Here is a 17,857-nt window from a genome sequence, read left to right on the forward strand (position 1 = left end):
ATGGCTCGCTCACTGGGTTTCCGTGCTGAATCCTGACCTTGATGAGCATCTTGCCGGCCCCAGGCAGATGGGGCAGCAGCCTGCTCTGGGTTAAGGTTTCGGGACATTTTTTATGGCTTTTGATCTGTCCTGCCCACTCGTGGGAAGGATGCTTTTCTGAATCTGATGGACCACTTTGATTTGATGCTGTTTTCTCCTGCCAGCTCACAACGATAAGGTTCAGAGAATACTTTGGACTGGATGAGGGAGTCAGATTCAGGTCTGAAATGTGTTTTCTGCGTAACAACGAGATGGGGCCCAGAGATGCAGCCTGGCGGTTGGGTACTCATCTTTCCTCAGAGATGCCATCTGCCTGCAGTGAGAATGGGCTGTGACATGCAGGCGCCCCCCGGGGACCCGGCCGTGGCGGTGGCAGGCATTAACGAGCAGGCATAAGGGACTGCTCCCTGAGAGCACACCCCGTGAAGCCATTGCTACTCTTGGTGGCACAGGGGACAGAAGGGCCCCTTTTTCTGCCCGGGCGGCCAAAGCCCCTTTGTGCTTCTGCTCAGGAGAGGCCCAGAGCCGCCACCCCTGCCCAGCCATGCTCAGGACCCTGGGGCTGGCCCTGCTGCCCCTGCTTAGTGCCGTGGGCTCCAGCCAGGCCAGCGGCTTCACAGGTGAGGGGTTTAGGCTCCGTGTGGGTGATGCTGGAGGAGGGGCCCGCTGGGAGGGAGCCTCAGTGAGTAAGGATAGCAGCCTTGCTAAAAGCTGGGCAGGCAGAGATGCCTCTGCGTGGAGAGGTAGCATCAGCTCCTTCTCACCAAACTTTCTTGTAACCACAAAAGAGGTGGCATGTGTGCCCCTGAATCACCGGGGTGTCTGCAGGGTTACAGTGCAGAGCCCGAGTCTACGGGTTTGGGAGGGGGGAGGACCTGGAACTGCACGCGTTTCTGCCGGGGGCATGTGGGTGATGCAGGTCCACAGACCAGGCTGAGCAGATGCAGAACCGAGGTCTCCAAAATTTAGTGTCCTCAACGTAAAGAGAAGGAGATGGAGGCCCAGGTGGTCAGGAACTCACCCAAGGCCACACAGCCGGCTGTGGGGCAGAGTTTCCACCAGGGCCACCCCGACGGGGCAGCTCTCCGGCCAGCTGCCCCTCCGTTTGGGCTCTGCCAGCCCCCAAGTCCTCAGTGGTAAGTGAGGATGAAAGCGGCCCCGGGGTCTGGGGAGTGAGGGGCTGAGTGAAGGCACCTGTCCAAGGCCTTTGCAAGGCACATGGTCAGCTGCTAAAAAAAAAACTGGGTTTCCGAATCCCCAGATTTTAGGGAATTGAGATGGGAAAACTTTTAAACCATTTCCCCCCTGAAGTCTGTCTTATTCGGCTGGAACTCAAACAGATCCATGTGTTCCTATAATCAACTTCAGTTTTGTTCCAGTTTCAAGTTTTTCCACCCGTAAGTAGGATCTTGGTTTAATTGTGATGGTTTTTACATGATTTTTCCTTTGGAATCAGTGATGTGTAAACCACACAGCTCAGCTGCAGGACAGAATGGGGCGACCCCGAGTCTGGAGGAGAGAACTCAGGAGGAATTTCATGAGCCCCTCATTGTACCTGTGGGGACACGGGGGACAGAAGCTTGGGCATGCTTGGGGTCGCACACCTCTTTGGTCCTATAGGCTGGGTGTTGCCTTTTCAGGCATCGTTTCAGTTAAAGCTGTGACCCAGGGCGTAGCTAGTGCATGCAAGCGACAAGACCAGGTCCCTGGGAGGGCGTGAAATGGGCTCAGAATCACACAGCTGGTGTTTGTGAAGCTGGTGTGAACCTGGGTCTCCTGTCCCCAGGGCCCAGGCTCACTTGAGTGTGAGGATGCCCCACTTCCGAGATGGGAACCCAGGACCCCCAGCTCCCACGCTGACGGCTCTTGGAAAGATTTATTAGTGGCAGGGTCTGCTCAGACGGTTCTACTCAGGGCTCTGCCAAGAAGTCAGGCTTGAAGAGAATCCCACGGCCTCCGGGAGAATGTAAAGAGCAAAATAAGCCGCTCCCAAGTGCAGTTCTGCAGGCGCTGTGTGTGGTGTGTGTGTGCTCACGATCGTCTGGGGCCTTGATCAGATGGGGACTGGCGACTCTCCAGAGACGGGGACGTGTAACCTTCATTAGTGGTTGGCGCCTTGACTTAGGTTAAGATGGAAACAAAATCTAGGTCCGCTCGGCCCAACTCCCTGTGTGGGACATCCTTGTGCTTTGTCTCGTCAGTCAATCACTCCGTTACTGACAGCTGTCATGGGGGTCATTGTCCCGAGCCCCTCACCCAACTCATCTGTAAGCTCTGGGCCAAGTAACTCTGGTCTCAGAGGCTGGTTCTCCTGCCCCATCCACATAACAAGGGGCCTCTGGTCCCTTCCCAAAACTGATTGTGACCCACCCCTGTAGTGCAGACTGGCAGCAGGTGTCTCCATTCCCAGAGGCCCTGACACCCACAGTGGTGATGGGGAGGCAGCCACGTGGCTCGTGTGGCTGTGGGGAGGGCTTGCTCTGGGGTGGGGTGGTTCGGCACTTTATTCATCCCAGAGTAAGGCTGCAGGCTCTCTCATCAGCCCAGGCTTGAGGACCGGCTCAGTCCATTTCTTCCTGGGGATCCCTAGTACCCCCGCCCCTAGTCTCACTTTCTGCACACTTTGGGGCTGCTGTGAGGCCAAACGAGGGACCTACTGGTAGGCTGGACAGGCTCCTAAGGCTGGGAGCTCAGAGGATGAGAATCCGAAGGTGTGAAGCGTATTCAGGCCATGCATTCCTTCATCCTGCACTGAGCATCCCATGCTGGCTGCGTGAGTTCCCTGGGCCCACCTGGACAAGCACCACAAGCTGGGCGTTCGCACAGTGGAAATTTAGCCCCTTAAAGTATTAGAGGCCAGAAGTCCGAGATCAAGACGTCAGCAGGACCGCTTCCTCCTGGTGGCTGTGAGAGACTTGGTCCTGTCCTCTCCCCCAGCTCCTGCTGGTTTGCTGGCAACTTTAGGGTTCCTCAGCTTGTAGAAGTATCACCTCGAACTCTGCCTTCATCTTTGCATGGCCTTCCCCCTGCCTGCATCCCTGTCCCTGTGTCCAACCTTCTCCTCTTATAAGGACACCTGCCCTGTTGGGTGGGGGCCGCCCCACTCCAGTAGAACCGAATCTTAGCCGGTTCCATCTGCAAAATTCCTGTTTATAAACAAGGTCACATGCTAAGGTACTGGGAGTGAGGACTTCAACACACGAATTCCGGGTGGGCAGAGGACACAATTCAGCCCGTAACAGTCCTTGCTATGTGAGACAACAGAAGCTCCCCGGGCAGACGGCATGCCCCAGGGACACAGGGTCCCTGACAAAGAAACACAGGGCTGGTGGTGCTCATGGGTGTCACAGGAACCTACAGTGCCATCCTATACCCTCATCTCTCCATGGTGACGGTAAGGGTTGGATTGGCCTTCACCATCTCTAACCCCTCCAGTTTGCCTGAGACTTGTTTGTTTACCTCCCATTCATCCCATAGAGAGCTGCCATTGCCACCTGAGCCTGAGACACAGTAGACCTCCAGTACATAGTCATTGTGGGAATTGTCACTGATGCATTTCCCATGCGACAAGCTGGGCCCCATGGAGATTAAGAGGTGTGCACTCTGGCTGCAGAATCACAGACCTTGCAGCAGAAAATGGGGACCCGAGCCCCAAAAGTGACTCCTTCACGTCTCCCCTCTGTGTACCGTGTACTCCTGGGGCTGCGGGTCAGCGCGGCCCTGACTGGTGGCAGCGCCGCGTTCTGTGCAGGAGTGTTTCTTGGCGGCAGAGTCTCTGCTGACGCTTTTCCCTTCGAGTTTACATTGCTGCACTGATCTCTCAGCAGGCTGGTGGGCAGATTCCGAGGGTCTGCCCCAGTGCGGCGCAGGGCTTGGTTCCTTCGCTTCTGCAGAAGCTAAGAGAACCCACCCTCTGCAGCCATTGGACCCTGGCACTGGTTCCTTTTTTGGTTTGCCGATCCTCTTCCTCCCTCCTAGAGAAAGGCCTGTCCTTGCTGAGCTACCAGCTGTGCAACTACAGCGTGACCCAAAATGTCCAGAAAGTGGAGACCGTCCGAGTGTCCCACGTGACCTACGCCCCCTGCGGCGGATGGATCCCGTGGAGGCGGTGCCCCAAGACCATCTACAGGACCCGGTACCTGGCAGTGGATGCACCGGAGCCCCGGAACGTGACCGACTGCTGCGAGGGCTTCGAGCAGCTGGGCCTGTACTGCGTCCTGCGTGAGTTCAGGGCTGCAGGGGGCGTGGGGGGTGGGGACTGTGGGCCACCCCCTATTTCCTTCTCCCTGAGAGGCCTGCTGAGCTTCAGGAGAGTCACCATTCACACCTACTAGCTCTGAACTTCCTAGATCCTTCTGGAACACTATACTTAATCTTGAGTATTGGGATCCCTTGGGGGGCTTGTCCAAGCACAGATCACTGACCCCACTCCTAGACCTCAGACCAGGTGGGTCAGGACCGAAGTACAAGTTCTCAGGTGGTGCCGAGGCTGCGGCCCCGGGGGCCCCAGCTGGAGACCTGGCTGCACACAGAAGGGCCTGGGCAGCTGGAAGAGTGCCGATGCCTGGGTCCGCCATCAGGTTTTGTAATGGACATCACCTGGGGCATAGCCTGGGCGTGGGGGCGCTTTTAAAGCTCCCAAGCCACGGACCCATAGCTGAGTTGGAGAACCAATGTTGTAGTCCCCTCTATGTTGGGGGTCCCCCTTTTCTTTTAAAAAGTTGTAGTGGATGCTTTCTTTATCTGAAATCCTAATCTGAACTCTATTACGTGAAAGGGATGGAAGGGGTCCCCTCAGTCCCCTCTAACGGCCTAGAGGACCCCAAGTCCTCTCATTTCCTCCACGGGCTTCCGAAGATGCTTGAGGCAGTTACCAAGGAGACTGGTGAGGCTGTGTGGGGCAGCGCCTGAGTCCGTGCCCTGTATGGGTTCAGGGCTTAGCCCCTTGATGTGAACAATACTTTCCAGAAGGACCTCTTCCAGGGAAAGGGCGCCTACAGGAGCGTGTGTGGGTGGTGGTGACTGTGATATCTGAGTCAATACCAGATCTCAAAATTGAGTTTCTGAGCAGTCAGAAGGTCCCCCTGCCCCCACTCGGTCACAGAGGGGAAGTGGGTAGGGTGTGGCTCCAGGGAGTGTCTGCGGGGGTCACCCTGAGTTATGAGGGCTGCTGCGTCCAGCAGGCAGAAAACCCCAGCTCGGGTGTCCAGGAGGGGGATCCCGCCCAGGTGTGGCCTGAGGCCCAGGCGTGGACACTGCCTACCAGGGGTGCCCACCTCCTCTGGAACTGGAGGCGACAGGATGTAGTCTGTGCCCTGCAGGCCCCGCAGGCCCTGTGGAGGGCTGCGTGGGCTCCGCACGCTGAGTCACCCTGAGCCTGCCCTCCTCGGGTCCCCCACGTGGTGCAGCAGCCGATGACCTCAAATGGGAAGAGCATTATGCGGACACGTGTGATCATGTTTCTATTCTACATGATTTTTTCAATTTTTTAAAAATGAATGCTTTGGGATTGCAATGGTAACGCCTACTTTATTTTGCTTAACAATGCATCATTTTACTGTAACTACAAAGAGGGACACACGGGCCGTGCAGGAGGTCTGGACACAGAGCGGACTCACAGCGGACAGGGACACCAGAGACCCCATTCAGAGGGCCGGGCCCGGAGCTGTCCTGTCTGTCCACTCAGGGTGGCCTGTTAAAATGATGCCGTTAGCACTGACACCGCCCCCACCCGTAAAACCAGACAGGGCCCGCTGAGCTCGGGGCCGCGGCTCGGTGCCAATTGTACATGTCTGCCGACTCTCTAACGGGGTGCGCAAAGGGAAGGGCTGGCCTCTGGAGGGGCCGCCCAGCTGCCGGGTACAAGGAGTTCCTGCCTGTGCTGTAGCAGACCCTCCCTGCTTTCCCTGTCTTCAAGGGCCACATGCGCACGCACATGCACACAGGGGCGGCCAGCTCCGCGGCCGTCCCTGCGCCGGGGGCACCTCTCTTCCTGGAGGATGCGGGGGTCCCATTGTTTGTGGAGACCACAGCAGCTGGGTATGGAGCATCAAATCCAGTGAAAGAAGGCAGGTGTGGCCCTGCTCCATTTGCCTTCCCCTGTGAAGGCCACACGGCTGAAGACCTGTTGGTTGTGGTCAGGGCCAGTGAGGTCCCAGGCCCAGCAGCCGGAGGAGGACCCGGGACTGGCTGAGCCACAGCAGCTGCAGCCACTAAGGGTGACCTTTCTGTAAGGGCTGCTGGCCGGCCGAGCTAAACAAGTAAAGTCCCAAAGGAGAGGAGGCAGGGACGGCTGGTGTCCCTTCCCTGCCACCTGCTGCTCCTCTTTCTTCCCGTCAACAAACCAGCCTCCAAGAAGTGCCTCTCATGGGACATCGATCCCACTTTTAAAGCGTTGGCACCTTTAATTAGGAACTCACCGGGTGGGGAGAGGGCCCGAACATTCTCGTTAAAGAGTCCCTTGGGCAGGGCTGCCCTGGGGAGCTGCAGTGGGGCAGTGGCTGGAGTAGGGAGAGCGGGGACATGGGGGTCATGCTGAGCCCCTCTTCCCGCCCCCGCGCTCAGGGTCAATGCGTTGGCAGCTGGAACTGCCTGTGGTAAACACGTTTATACCTCGTTCATTGGCTGCACAACCTTCCCCACGTTAGCAGGGCTCCATCTGCAGGGCTCGACTGTTCGATCGCAGCTGCTTTAGAGAAGCCTGGTGACAGGCTGGCTCTTGGAACCGGCAGAGGGAAGTCTCTATAAGAGACCCCCAACCCACTGGTTGGTTCACACAGAACAGGGCAAAGGCAGACCCCTGGGTGTGGTAGCTACGGGGACAGCCGAGGCATTTGGGGAGGACAGGAGGGCCTTCGGGTGCTTCCGGGCATGGGGTGACTTGTGTCTCGGCACCTCGGTGCTCTCAGCTCGCAGGTCTCACCTCCAGGCAGCGGCGAGGCCTCAGACCAGCTTCCTCCTTCCCCTCCCACTCGACAGCCGCGTAACTGAAAAGGGAAGGGTGTTATGAGAACGTGCCCTTCAGTCTCAGTGACTTTCACTTTCTGAAGGTTTAGCATTTGGAATGCAACAACTCATACATTATTTCCTGTAGATGTATCTCTGTACTATCACTACAGAAACATATATGAGCCGTGCAGAAAATCTGGAACTGCAGACGTGAGCACAGGAACTTCGCCCGTAAGCTGCCCCCGCAAGCTTAGGTGTCATGAACATTTTCTTCTGTACTCAGAGCAGACATCTCACAAAAGTGTGGTCATCCCGTTCGAGGTTTTTCTGTAGCATGCTTACCATTTGGCAGTGTATCTGGGCCACGTTTCATGTCAATAAATATGGTCCTGCAGCAGGACTTAGCGGCCACATGGCATTACCTCATGTGGATGTGTCGGCATGGAGCAATCTCCTGCCATGTAGCATCTAGTTGGCTCCAAGTTTTCATTAGTAAACAAAACTCTGCCATGAGTGTCCTGTGGTGCAAACGCCCGCTATGCACAGGCTGGGTTATTTTCTCAGGAGGAGTCCCTGGGGGTGGAGCTGACAGCATCTTAGCAGCTGCTCACCCCCTCTGGTGACCCCTGGTTTCCACTGAGCCTGTCCTTACCACCGGCTGGCCATCATGGCAGAAGGGCCCCACTGCACCCGGAGACTCCCCCAAATCCCCATCCCCCCAGGCTGAGAACAGGACCCCTTTGGGGAAGGAGGACGCCTGGGAAGGAGGCGGGAGCAGGAATGCTGTTATGGAAGGATCGCTTTCCTCAGCCCAGGAGACCTCCGTGTTGCTGCTCAAGGAGCTCGCTGGTGGGCTGTCCCCTAGGATGGGGACTGACCTTGGGCTGCCAGGCACAGGCGGTCCTGTCTCACTGTTTGTGCTGAGACAGTGGAAGGAGAGGCAGATTTCTGACTTTCCACCGAGTTGGAACTGTTGACTGTTCTCTTGGGCTCTCAGTGAGTGTCAGCCCTATGGGAAGGAGGTGGGGTTCCCAGCAGTAGTCAGATCAAGACAAACTTGAACTTGAAAACATGTCTGTTGTGATTGACAACCATTTTTGGAAGCTGGCTGACTTTTCTTGGTGGCCTGCACTTCCCTTTCATGTATATAAGCCTCTGGTTTAGAATTATTTAGATTCTAAACTAAACTAAACAGACAAGTTGCAAAAAAAATAAAAAAAAAATAAACAGACAAGTTGCAAAGATGTGGAGGGAGTTGCTGAACCCCCTTCAACAGTGTCCCCTAGGGTTAGTGTCTTGTGTCACCATGGTGCACGTGTCCCTGCTAAGGAGCCAACGTTGGTGCATTGCTGTCAGTCCAACCTGACACTCTGTCTGGACTTTGCTTTCCTTCTAAGGTCAGTTTTCTGTCCCAGGCACCACCTCACCTTTACTCTATGTCTCCTTAGCCTTGAGGCCATTGGTTTTACAAGAGGGGAGGAAGCAAAGACCTTGGGATCCTTGCTTGGTGGCCCCACGGGGATGCTATGAACATCACTTCCATCCCAGTGGCTTGGCAGGCTGCACCACTCACCCATTTTTTTATGTCCCCAAAGCCAGTCCCCGTGTGGCAATTTCTTCAGGACGTTAGACATCGGAATGGTGCTGCCCAGGCCGTGGCATGGCCCGTGAGTGGCTGTACTGTGCACCTCCAAGAACCGCAGGGGGAGTCGGCCTTGGGAGGCACCCAGATGGGGGTCTGAGCGGCTCACCCAGGTTTTTACCGCTAATGTTGTTAACTGCTAACAACTTCCCCCAGCCCTGAATCGGTCTGAGGAGTTTGCATCAAGACCCGGGGCCTGCCCGAAGGTGGGGCAGGAAGCGGCCTCCTTGCCTTGCATCTTGGACGCCGACTGCCCAGGACTTCAGAAATGCTGCCCCTTGTCTTGGGGCCACCGCTGCGTGGCTCCCGCACCCCAAGGTAAGACTGAGACCTGGAGCGAAGGAGGTGTCCAGTTAGGCAGCCACCTGTAGGCTGGGGTCCCTTGCTGGCCTGGTGAAGGAGGGGGATGGAGCAATTTCCAGGAAACAGCAGACGTCACGATGTCACAGGGAGTCCACAGCTGTGTGCAAACACATCCTACTCAATGCAGTGTCTCTGCCAAAGTCTGGCCACTGACGTGTCGGGGGATGAGGGATGCTCACAGGTGCCCTGAGTGGGGACACGTTCCTGGCAGAGCAGCACCCCAACTTTCCCAAGTCGCCTGGGGAGACTAGAGCTCTGAGTGGCCCCTGTTGGATGCTGACCTGCTTTGTAGTGGGAAGGTGTGCAGCCGCTCCTGATACACCGACCACAGGGTCCCGAAATCCTGCTGGCAGCGTCTGGTTGGTGGGTCAGTGGCCCAGCCCTCAGGGCACGTCTGGCTGGTCTGAAGGGCTCTGGGCTTGACTGTGGCTGCCTCCAGGAGAACTGGTTGGTCAAGGTTCAGAGCTAGGGAAAAAATCATACATATATTACAATATGTTCTAGTATTATTATAAATAATGTGAAGTATTACATATCACATATTAATTATGCTATTTTACTATAAATATCACAGTATCCATATTCTAGAAGATTTGTATCACATACAATATTATCTAGTATGTGTTATCTACAGTAATATATAGTATATGAGGGGGAACCCCCAAATCGGGATTTATTTATAAGAAACTGTGTGCTTATTCTTACATGTTTAAACTTCAGTCACCTTCAAAGTCCTCTCCATTTGATGTAACACACCTATCAACGTTTTTTGAACTTGTTGATTTTGATGCCTTTTAGTGCTTCTGCCGTCTTTTTGTTTCACATCTTCCACATCGGCAAAATGCTACCCTTTGAGGACTTTGTTGCATAGAGGGGAAAAAAAGTCACTTGGGGTGAGATCAGGTGAATAGGGAGGTGGGACATGGGGGTCATGCCGTTTTTGGTCAAAAACTGCTGAACACTCAGCACAGTGTGGGCAGTCATGCTCATAAATCACCCGTCATGAAATGGCCAAATGCGTTGCAAGACTTAAAAAAAATTACTGAAGCCAAACGCAGCCTCTCACAACAATGCCAGCTGGCACACTGATGCTGATGGGTTCTTAGAACACTCACCTAGTGGAGGAAGCCAGTAGTACAAGGGGCCCACCTTCAGAAGATAATTTCAGTTTCTTGGGTCCCCCTCAAGTATAGGATTACATATATCATGTGAGAGAAGTATGAGACAGGAAGTGGGGGAAGTGTCTCACACCGGCCAGGTGGCAGCCCCTCTTACGTAGGAGAATAAATGCAGAAGGGCCAGCCTCCTGCCTCGCAGGCCTCCTGCCTGCCTTCTCACCCCAGGGCCTCTGGCGGCGCTGCCTGGTCCTGGTCCTGTAGCTCATCTGCATCTGCCCTCTTGCAGCTGTAGAGAGCACCTTAACCAGTTCCTGGTACAACGTGACCGTCCTGGTGAAAATGGACTTCCGGGAACTCCAGCAGGTGGACCCCAGGCTCCTGAATCACATGCGGCTTCTGCACTCTATGGTAGGTGAGGGGAGAGTGAGGCGCAGGCCGCCTGCCCTGCTGGTGCTTGGGGCTGGGGGGAGGTGGAGGGAGGAACACGGCGGGAACCCAGCTGACCTCAGAATGCCTAACTCTGAAGCAAATGTGATTTCTTATTTTAAAAATCAAAGCTCCAAAGAGGTATAATTTATACGCAAATAAAATGCATGCACATCGGTGTGCAGCTTGGAGTTTGACATACACAGCTCTGTGAGCCCCACCCCATCATGGTACAGGACATGGCACCCTCATCTTTTAACAGCCTGTTGCTTAAACCAAGGGTGCCCCAGCGTAGATGGCCTGGACCCAGAGCCTTGCCCTCCCTGGCCTCATGAAGACCCCCCATGTCCTGGGAAGCCCAGGGATGGGGGCCTTCAACCAGCACTGTGGACACCCAGGGCAGGGTAGCTCTCTGTTGCGGAGCTGCCCATCACCACAGAATTTCACAGCATGCTGGGCCTCTTTGCACAAGGACCCAGAAACATGCCTAACAGTTACAACCAGAAATGTCTCAGGATGTGGCCACTCATCCCCTTTTCCAGCTGGAAAGCCCCACTGTAGACACAGCTCACACCTTCTGACACTTCAGAGCCTTCCAGCCAGGACGTCTCCACCCAGTGGTAGACAGGGCGTTGCTCATCCTCATTACTTGGGGATCTCCCCAGGGTGATGGTCTGTCTGCGAGTGTCCTGTGTAGTTGCCCCAGGCTTACAAGAGCCCCACATTTTATGTTCTGTTGTTGCCTCTTGAAATACTTCCTACTCTTTGAATGCAGCCCCCCATTTTCCTTCTGTACTTGGCCTTGTACACCACATGGCTAGGGCCCTGCCCCACAGAACCACTGGCACACACACACACACACACTCACCTTGCTCTGGGCTGTTCAGTAAAGTGGCTCGAGAGATATTACGAAAGGTCACTGTCCTCTGAAAGCCTCCCTAACTGCCCCAGCTGGAGGTAGTTTTGTCTCCTCTGAGCTTGTTTGGGGCAAAGGAAGATGGCCCCCTTGCCAGTGAGAGCTCAGGGGCCAAACTGCCTGGGTTCAAATCCCAGTGCTGCCACTCATCAGCTGTGTGGCCTTCGGCAAGTTGCTTAGCCTCTCTGTGCCTTAGATACCACTTCCATGAACTAGAAGCAGTTATAATCCTACCGGAGACAGTGGCTGTGAGGTTTAAACAGCATGTGGGGAGAACTTAGATGAGAGTAAGCTGAAGCAAAAAGGATTTGTGTGAAATGAGATAAGGGATCACTGAAGCTAAAAAAATTCCGATATGCAACATGAGACCATGGCTTGATGTCCAGTTCTCCAGGTTCTGATCTAATTCTCTGTTATGAGCTGTGAGGGTGGGCGGGGACTGAGGGGCCCAGGGGTTGATCGGGGTGTTTTTCTGGAAGTGGCCGTGACAGAGGGCTGCGGGCCGGGGGCCATACGTAACAGACGTGTGCTCCCATAGGTCTGCGGGCTTGAGTCTGGAGAGTGAGGTGTGGGCAGGGCTGCTCCTTCTGAGGCTGTGAGGGAAGGGCCCCTCTCCTTGGCTTGTAGGTGGCGGTCTGCTCCCTGTGTCCCCGCAGCACTTCCTTCTATCGGTGTCTGTCTGTGTCCAAAGCTCTCCTTCGTGTAAGAACACCAGTCCGACGGGGCAAAGGCCCATCTGGATGACCTCAACTTTGATTATATCTGCCACGACCCTCTTTCCAAATAAGGACCTATGCTGAAGTCCTGGGGGTAGGACTCATAAGGTTTGGGGGTGGACACCCTTCAGCTCTTAGCAGCTGGTGCCACAGAAGTATTTATACTCTGGTTTGCAGGACTTTTACTGGGGTGATGACAGAAATAAACTATCGCAGAGGTTCCCGGCTGCAGACCAGACTGGCCCCTGTGCAATGAACTCACCAGGTCTCAGTCTCCCCATCTGTCTGATGGGGGCACTTTCCCTGAGTGATGCTCTCATTCTGGCTTCACAGGTCACCAGTGCCCTGCAGCCAATGGACACTGCTGTCCACCACCTGCACTCGGTCTGTGGGGACACTTCGACCACAGTGTCAAGGCTGCTGCTGGGCCTGCCACAGCCGGTGCCCGTGGACAACATCTCGGCCATGTTGGATGGCATCGTGAAGCGTGTCTATGAAGTGATCAACATCCAGGTGCAAGGTGGTGTTTCCCTTGACCCCCCCCGGGGGTGGGGCAGGAGTGGGAATATGATTTGGCAGGTGTGGGGTGGCTGACCCGTCTCAGCCCCTTCTGGCCCAAACCAAGTTTAATCTTCAAGTTCCCTCCCTGCATCTCCTCCACACCCTCATGCCAGGGTTTCTCCTTCCATCTAGGTGGGCTCTGGGGGACAGGGCCCAGAGAACACACAAATTTCTGTCTTCAGTTCTTGGGTCCTGCGTTTTCCTCTTGCCTATTTCCCACCCTCACCAAGAACATGCTGGTACCTAGGAGGCTTCATCAGCAGAATCTGTACAAAGATGAATTTGGTGAAGCACACAGATGTGACCTTGTTTCTGGAAGAAATTACCTGGTCCACCTTTTCTTTTTCTGTTTTTTGCTTTTCTACCTCCTTCCGTCCTGCCTTCCTGTCTTCTTCTCTCTTTCCCCCTCTTCCTGTCTTTCTTCTCTATGGCAGGGGCCCATAATTTTTTCCTGAAAAGTGTCAGACAGTAAATACTTCGGGCTGTGGGTCCTGACCACATAGTTCAGTTGGTTTGAGCATTGTCCCACTACCCCAAGGTTGTGGGTTCGATCCCCGGTCAGGGCACATACACCAAAGAAGCAATCAGTGGATGCATAAATAAGTGCAACAAGAAATCAATGTTTCTTTCTCTCTCTCCTTCTCACTCTCTAAACCTAAAAAGTAAAAAATATATTTAAACTTACGAGAAATACGTTGGGCTGGGGGCCACGTGGCCTCTGTCTCAAGTGCCCAGCTGCCAGGTGACTTGGGAGGGCCCCAGCACGTGGGGCAGGAACAGGCGGTTGGAGAGAGTCTGTTACAGAAGGTGGGCTTTGGCTGGGCAGTTTGGGGTCTGGGGAGCTTAGACCCAGGGCTTCGTTCTAGATTAGATGCTGTTAGAAGGTGAGGGGTCTCCGACTGGGTATCTCGATACATTTATTTATGGAGAAAGGCAAACTCGCCTGGAAATAAGCTCTAATGAGTAAAAAAAACTGAGTCACTCATCTTACCCATGGCAGCTGGTGACACTGTGTGGGTGACCTGGGGTCTTTTTCCGTCTGGCTTCGGTGACTGTGCAGTGGCATAGCTCTGTCTCACGTGACCCCGGCCCAGGCGTTGCCTTGTGAATTCTGTGAGACTGTTCCTGTTGGTAGGAGAGTGACCAAGGCCCCAGTGTGAGTGACAGGCCACTTCTGAATGTCGGGGGCTGCTCTGCTTTCCTTCTCAGTGCAGAAAGGTGCCTACCCACCAGATTGGTTCTCGGGTAGGGTGTTTGGACCCCCTCGTGTTGTGACCCATCAGACTCAGTGCAGCCCCAGAGCGACTGGCTCAGGCAACAACAGCCACCCAAGCGCCTGTGATGGCTGCAGGCGAGTGCATCGTGGGCCCAGAGACGTGGGCCTGGAGACGTGGGCTCGGAGACGTGGGCTCGGAGGCGGGCAGGGAAGCCACAGGCTCTCTGAGACTGAACTTCGAGAGGCACCTGGGGCTGCTGCCAGTTCACTTCCTTGGCTCATAGGACACACTCTTGGAGGTTAATGAGAATGACCAGCTGGTTACAACTCACCTGTTCTTTTCCACAGATGTAGATGAGTGTTTCCATGAGGAACTCAACACCTGCTCTGAGAGGGAACTGTGTTTGAACGTGGAGGGCTCACACCAGTGCGCCCGCCACCCCGAATCGCCGGCCTCTTCTCCCCAGGAGCCCAACTGCACCTGTGAAGGTAAGGCGGCAGGAGGAACATGTTCAGGCCTGATGGCCCACAGACACAGAGGCCCTCTCTGCTTGCAGTGAGGGACGGGCTGGCTCGTGGGCTGATCGCCACCTGGCTCTGTAGATGGTTCTTAATCTCACACCAGGCTCTTCTCGCCTTCGTTCTTTGAACCAATGTTTATCGATGTGCTGCCCGCTGGGTGACATGCTGGCAGTGGAGACCTGTATGAATAGATCATCATCACCGCTCTCAGGAAACTCAGTGGAATCGATGGAATCGATGGTGGTTCCTCAATGGAATCGATGGTGGTTCCTGAAGAGTTGGGGGGAGACTAGGGTGGTTATTTTGATTTTTGACAATCACATTTTAAATTGAGAAGGGATGACATTGCGTGGAGAGGCCAGGATGCTGACTGAGCTGGATATTGGGTGCTGGGGTTCAGGGGGACTGGGCTGCAGTCTGAGGTCATCAGCGTGCAGGTGGCACTTCACTGTGGGCAGGGTTGGGGGGTGGCATGGGGCCTGTGGCTGAAGAACCCCCCTATTTAGAAGTCAGTACAGGGGGAGGGGCTTGCCAAGAGACACATGAGGGGGAAGAACAGCAGGAAAGACAGCCTCAGGAGTCTGTGTACACAGAGGAGGCACTGAGATCAAGCAGAGCCTAGAGGAGGGACGGACTCCCAGGAGGGTCTCTGGGAGCACGAGTGATGCCAAAGCAGGCTTATGTGCTGCTGGGAGAGACCCTGGCTAATTCTCACAGCTCCAGGGCCCAGTCAAGCCTTCTCTCTTTGGGGAAGCTGCTCTTGAACTTCTCCCCTAACCCCAGGACCTCTCCAGCTAGGGGTGCTAGTCACCTGCACCTGCTCCGGTGGCCAGCATGTGGTCAGGGGAAGGTCAGTGCCCACAGACCGCAGGGCTGTCTGTAGGTGAGCAAGGCTGCAGGCGCAGCTGGGGTGGTGAGCAGGAGATGCTCGGATGGAATCTTCCAGCAAGCACAGGTGGGCGGGGAGCATCAGGTTATCATGTATTCATTTAGTCACTTATGGGACATATTTTGATGAGTGCCTACTATGTGCCAGGTACTGTTCCTACTATGCTGGGCGAAGAATAGACTGTGTTCTGACTGGTGTGGTCCAGCTGATTGGGCATCATTCCACAAAATGAAAGGTCGCCAGTTCTATTCCAATCGGTGTACGTGCCTGGGCTGCAGGTTCTGTCCTTGGTTGGGGCCCATGTGGAAGACAACCAGTCAATGTTTCTTTCACACACTGATGTTTCTCTTTCCCTCTCTTTCTCCTTCACTTCCCCTCGCTCTAAAAATAAATAAATAAAATCTTTAAAAGAAAGAATACCATAGAAGGATCACGGCAGACCCCAAACCTACTTTTTTTTCTTCAGTGACAGACTTACATTGAGTTTTGTGTGGAAATATGTCAGGTGAAAAGACTATGCTTCCCTACCTTTTTTGCAGGTAGGATGGTCATGTGACTCACCTTAGCCAATGAGATGTAGCAGAAGTTTCCATGAGTATCAGGAAGGCTGCTGAATGGTTGCAGGCCCTGCCGAGACAAGGCTGGCATAGGACTGTGATGGCCAAGGTCCCATCTGCCATCTCAATAATGGCATGGCCTTGAGGATAAGGCTCAGACACTCGTGATGGGGGAGCCAAGACAGCGAAGGGCCCTGGGCCTGATGTACCATAGATGTTCCCTATCAAGGGGTTTCCTGTTATATGGAGCAGCTGACCCCAAGCCAAGTGACTTGGGGCATGGCAGGGGGCAGGGAGGCACCGTTCCGGCTGCATCCTGGGACTGGAGGCTGGTGGGGGCACAGCAGGCATGGGGGGCGTGTCTGCTAGACAAATACCAGGCCTCCCGAGGAGGCCTCAGCGTAAACCCCAGGCAGGAGGTTGGTGGGAGAGGAGGCTGCCACATGGGACTCTGATGGACCCAGCACCTAGAGCAGACACCTCTTAGTCAATTTGGCTACCAACAGTTTCTCTTGTCACCGCAGAATCTGCTTTATCCTTTTAGCACCATTCTAATAACAGTTGGAAGATAAGTCACACCAGTCTCAACATGCTGGCAAGCTGTTCTATTTTTCCTTGTTCCCTTCCAGGGTTTCTACCCTGTTTAATCCTACTCTGCATGCAGTCGTGTATGTGCTCTCTTCACTCACCATTATGTCATATAAAGGTTTCCAAGAAACAACCTGGTCTTCATAACTCTAATTTTCGATGGTTGAGTAATAGTGATGTTGTATAGCAGTGATACGATGTCTCAGCTATTTGCCTCATGGGGGGTATGGAAGTGGCTTACAACATTTTGCTACAGAAACTAGAACTTTCATGAACATCATGAAGCAGTTACAGGCAATATTGTTATAATCGCATTTGAATCACTTATTTTAATTCTCACGTCCTGTATCCCCTTTAAAGGACCATAATAGTGAGGACCCTCCCTTTGTTCATAACAATACGGCCAAGAGCTGCTTAGCACTAGAGTCACAAGCGCTTGTACAATGTCATCTATTTAATCCTTAGAACCGCCCCACCAGGCAGCTGCCCCACAGTGCGTCCCCCACGGGCTGCCCCTGGTCACGGTGTGGTGCCCTTTCCTCCCCAACCTGTGAGAAGGGTCAGGAGCTGAGCAGAGGTCTGGAGCCATGGGCCTTCTCCTTTGGCGATCCAGAACTGAGCAGTGTACCGAGTGCAAGGTCCTTACCGACCCCTGTTGCTCTGCCTTTGAGGAGGGAGGTAGAGGGTCGAGGCTGCAGGTGATGCTGGGGAGGAGCTGGTTCCCAGCACCCCTTGAGGACCCGGGGGGGGGGGGTCCGGGGTCAGTCTTCATCCACTGGAATGCTCTGCCTCCTCCAGGACAGAGCTCCGAGGGGCAGGTCTCCTGGTCACTGCCAGAGAGTCCCTGTACTTGCTAAAGAGTAAACATTCGACGCATATTTGGTACTAGTGAAGGAACAGGGAGAGTCGGGTGGCAACATCTACCAGTCCACCTCAGCAACAAGACACTCCACTGTGCAGCTCATGACTTGGAGGGTCTGTGTAGCACTGTGCCCGCAAGGCTCTGCCCAGACCCCCACTAGACCATTCTTAGAATGCCTGCACTGTGCCCCCGGGGGCAGAGTCCGGTCCCTCGTGGAGGGTAGCAGATCAGAATCCAGCTACTGAAACTACGCTGCTCAGCTACTGAGTTGGGAGGTTCCTTCCAGATAAAGGGCCGTCCTGCAGGTAAGCACAGGCAGAGACCGCTGTCCCCCCCCACCCCCGACTTCACCCCTTAGAGGGCAGAAAAGGCGGATCCCACGTTGCCAGCTCAGGAACTTAAGGGTGAATTCCAATTGCATATTGCTAAGGGAAGCAGCACATGTTTTAAATTTAGAAGCTAATATAAATGAGCAATCTGCTGGAATGGTTTAG

At 54.5% G+C, this 17,857-nt stretch overlaps 1 protein-coding gene across 2 annotated transcripts in view; it reads left to right on the forward strand.

Moving 5' to 3' along the window:
* Positions 1-477: 477 nt before the first annotated feature.
* Positions 478-17,857, forward strand: part of UMODL1 (uromodulin like 1) — a 53,219-nt gene continuing 35,839 nt past the window's right edge. Inside the window, exons 1-6 of one of the 2 annotated variants that reach the window (XM_037043022.1) lie at positions 478-659; positions 4,018-4,260; positions 8,786-8,947; positions 10,397-10,518; positions 12,502-12,688; positions 14,294-14,434. In XM_037043022.1, coding sequence (XP_036898917.1) covers positions 584-659; positions 4,018-4,260; positions 8,786-8,947; positions 10,397-10,518; positions 12,502-12,688; positions 14,294-14,434 — 931 coding nt within the window. In that variant the 5' untranslated portion in view covers positions 478-583. The remainder of the gene's footprint in view (positions 660-4,017; positions 4,261-8,785; positions 8,948-10,396; positions 10,519-12,501; positions 12,689-14,293; positions 14,435-17,857) is intronic. The other variant, XM_037043021.1, reaches the window with a different exon arrangement.

This window comes from Sturnira hondurensis, unplaced genomic scaffold (genome assembly GCF_014824575.4).
Source record: "Sturnira hondurensis isolate 20B ecotype Veracruz unplaced genomic scaffold, ASM1482457v3 Scaffold0003874, whole genome shotgun sequence".
NCBI lineage: Eukaryota > Metazoa > Chordata > Mammalia > Chiroptera > Phyllostomidae > Sturnira > Sturnira hondurensis.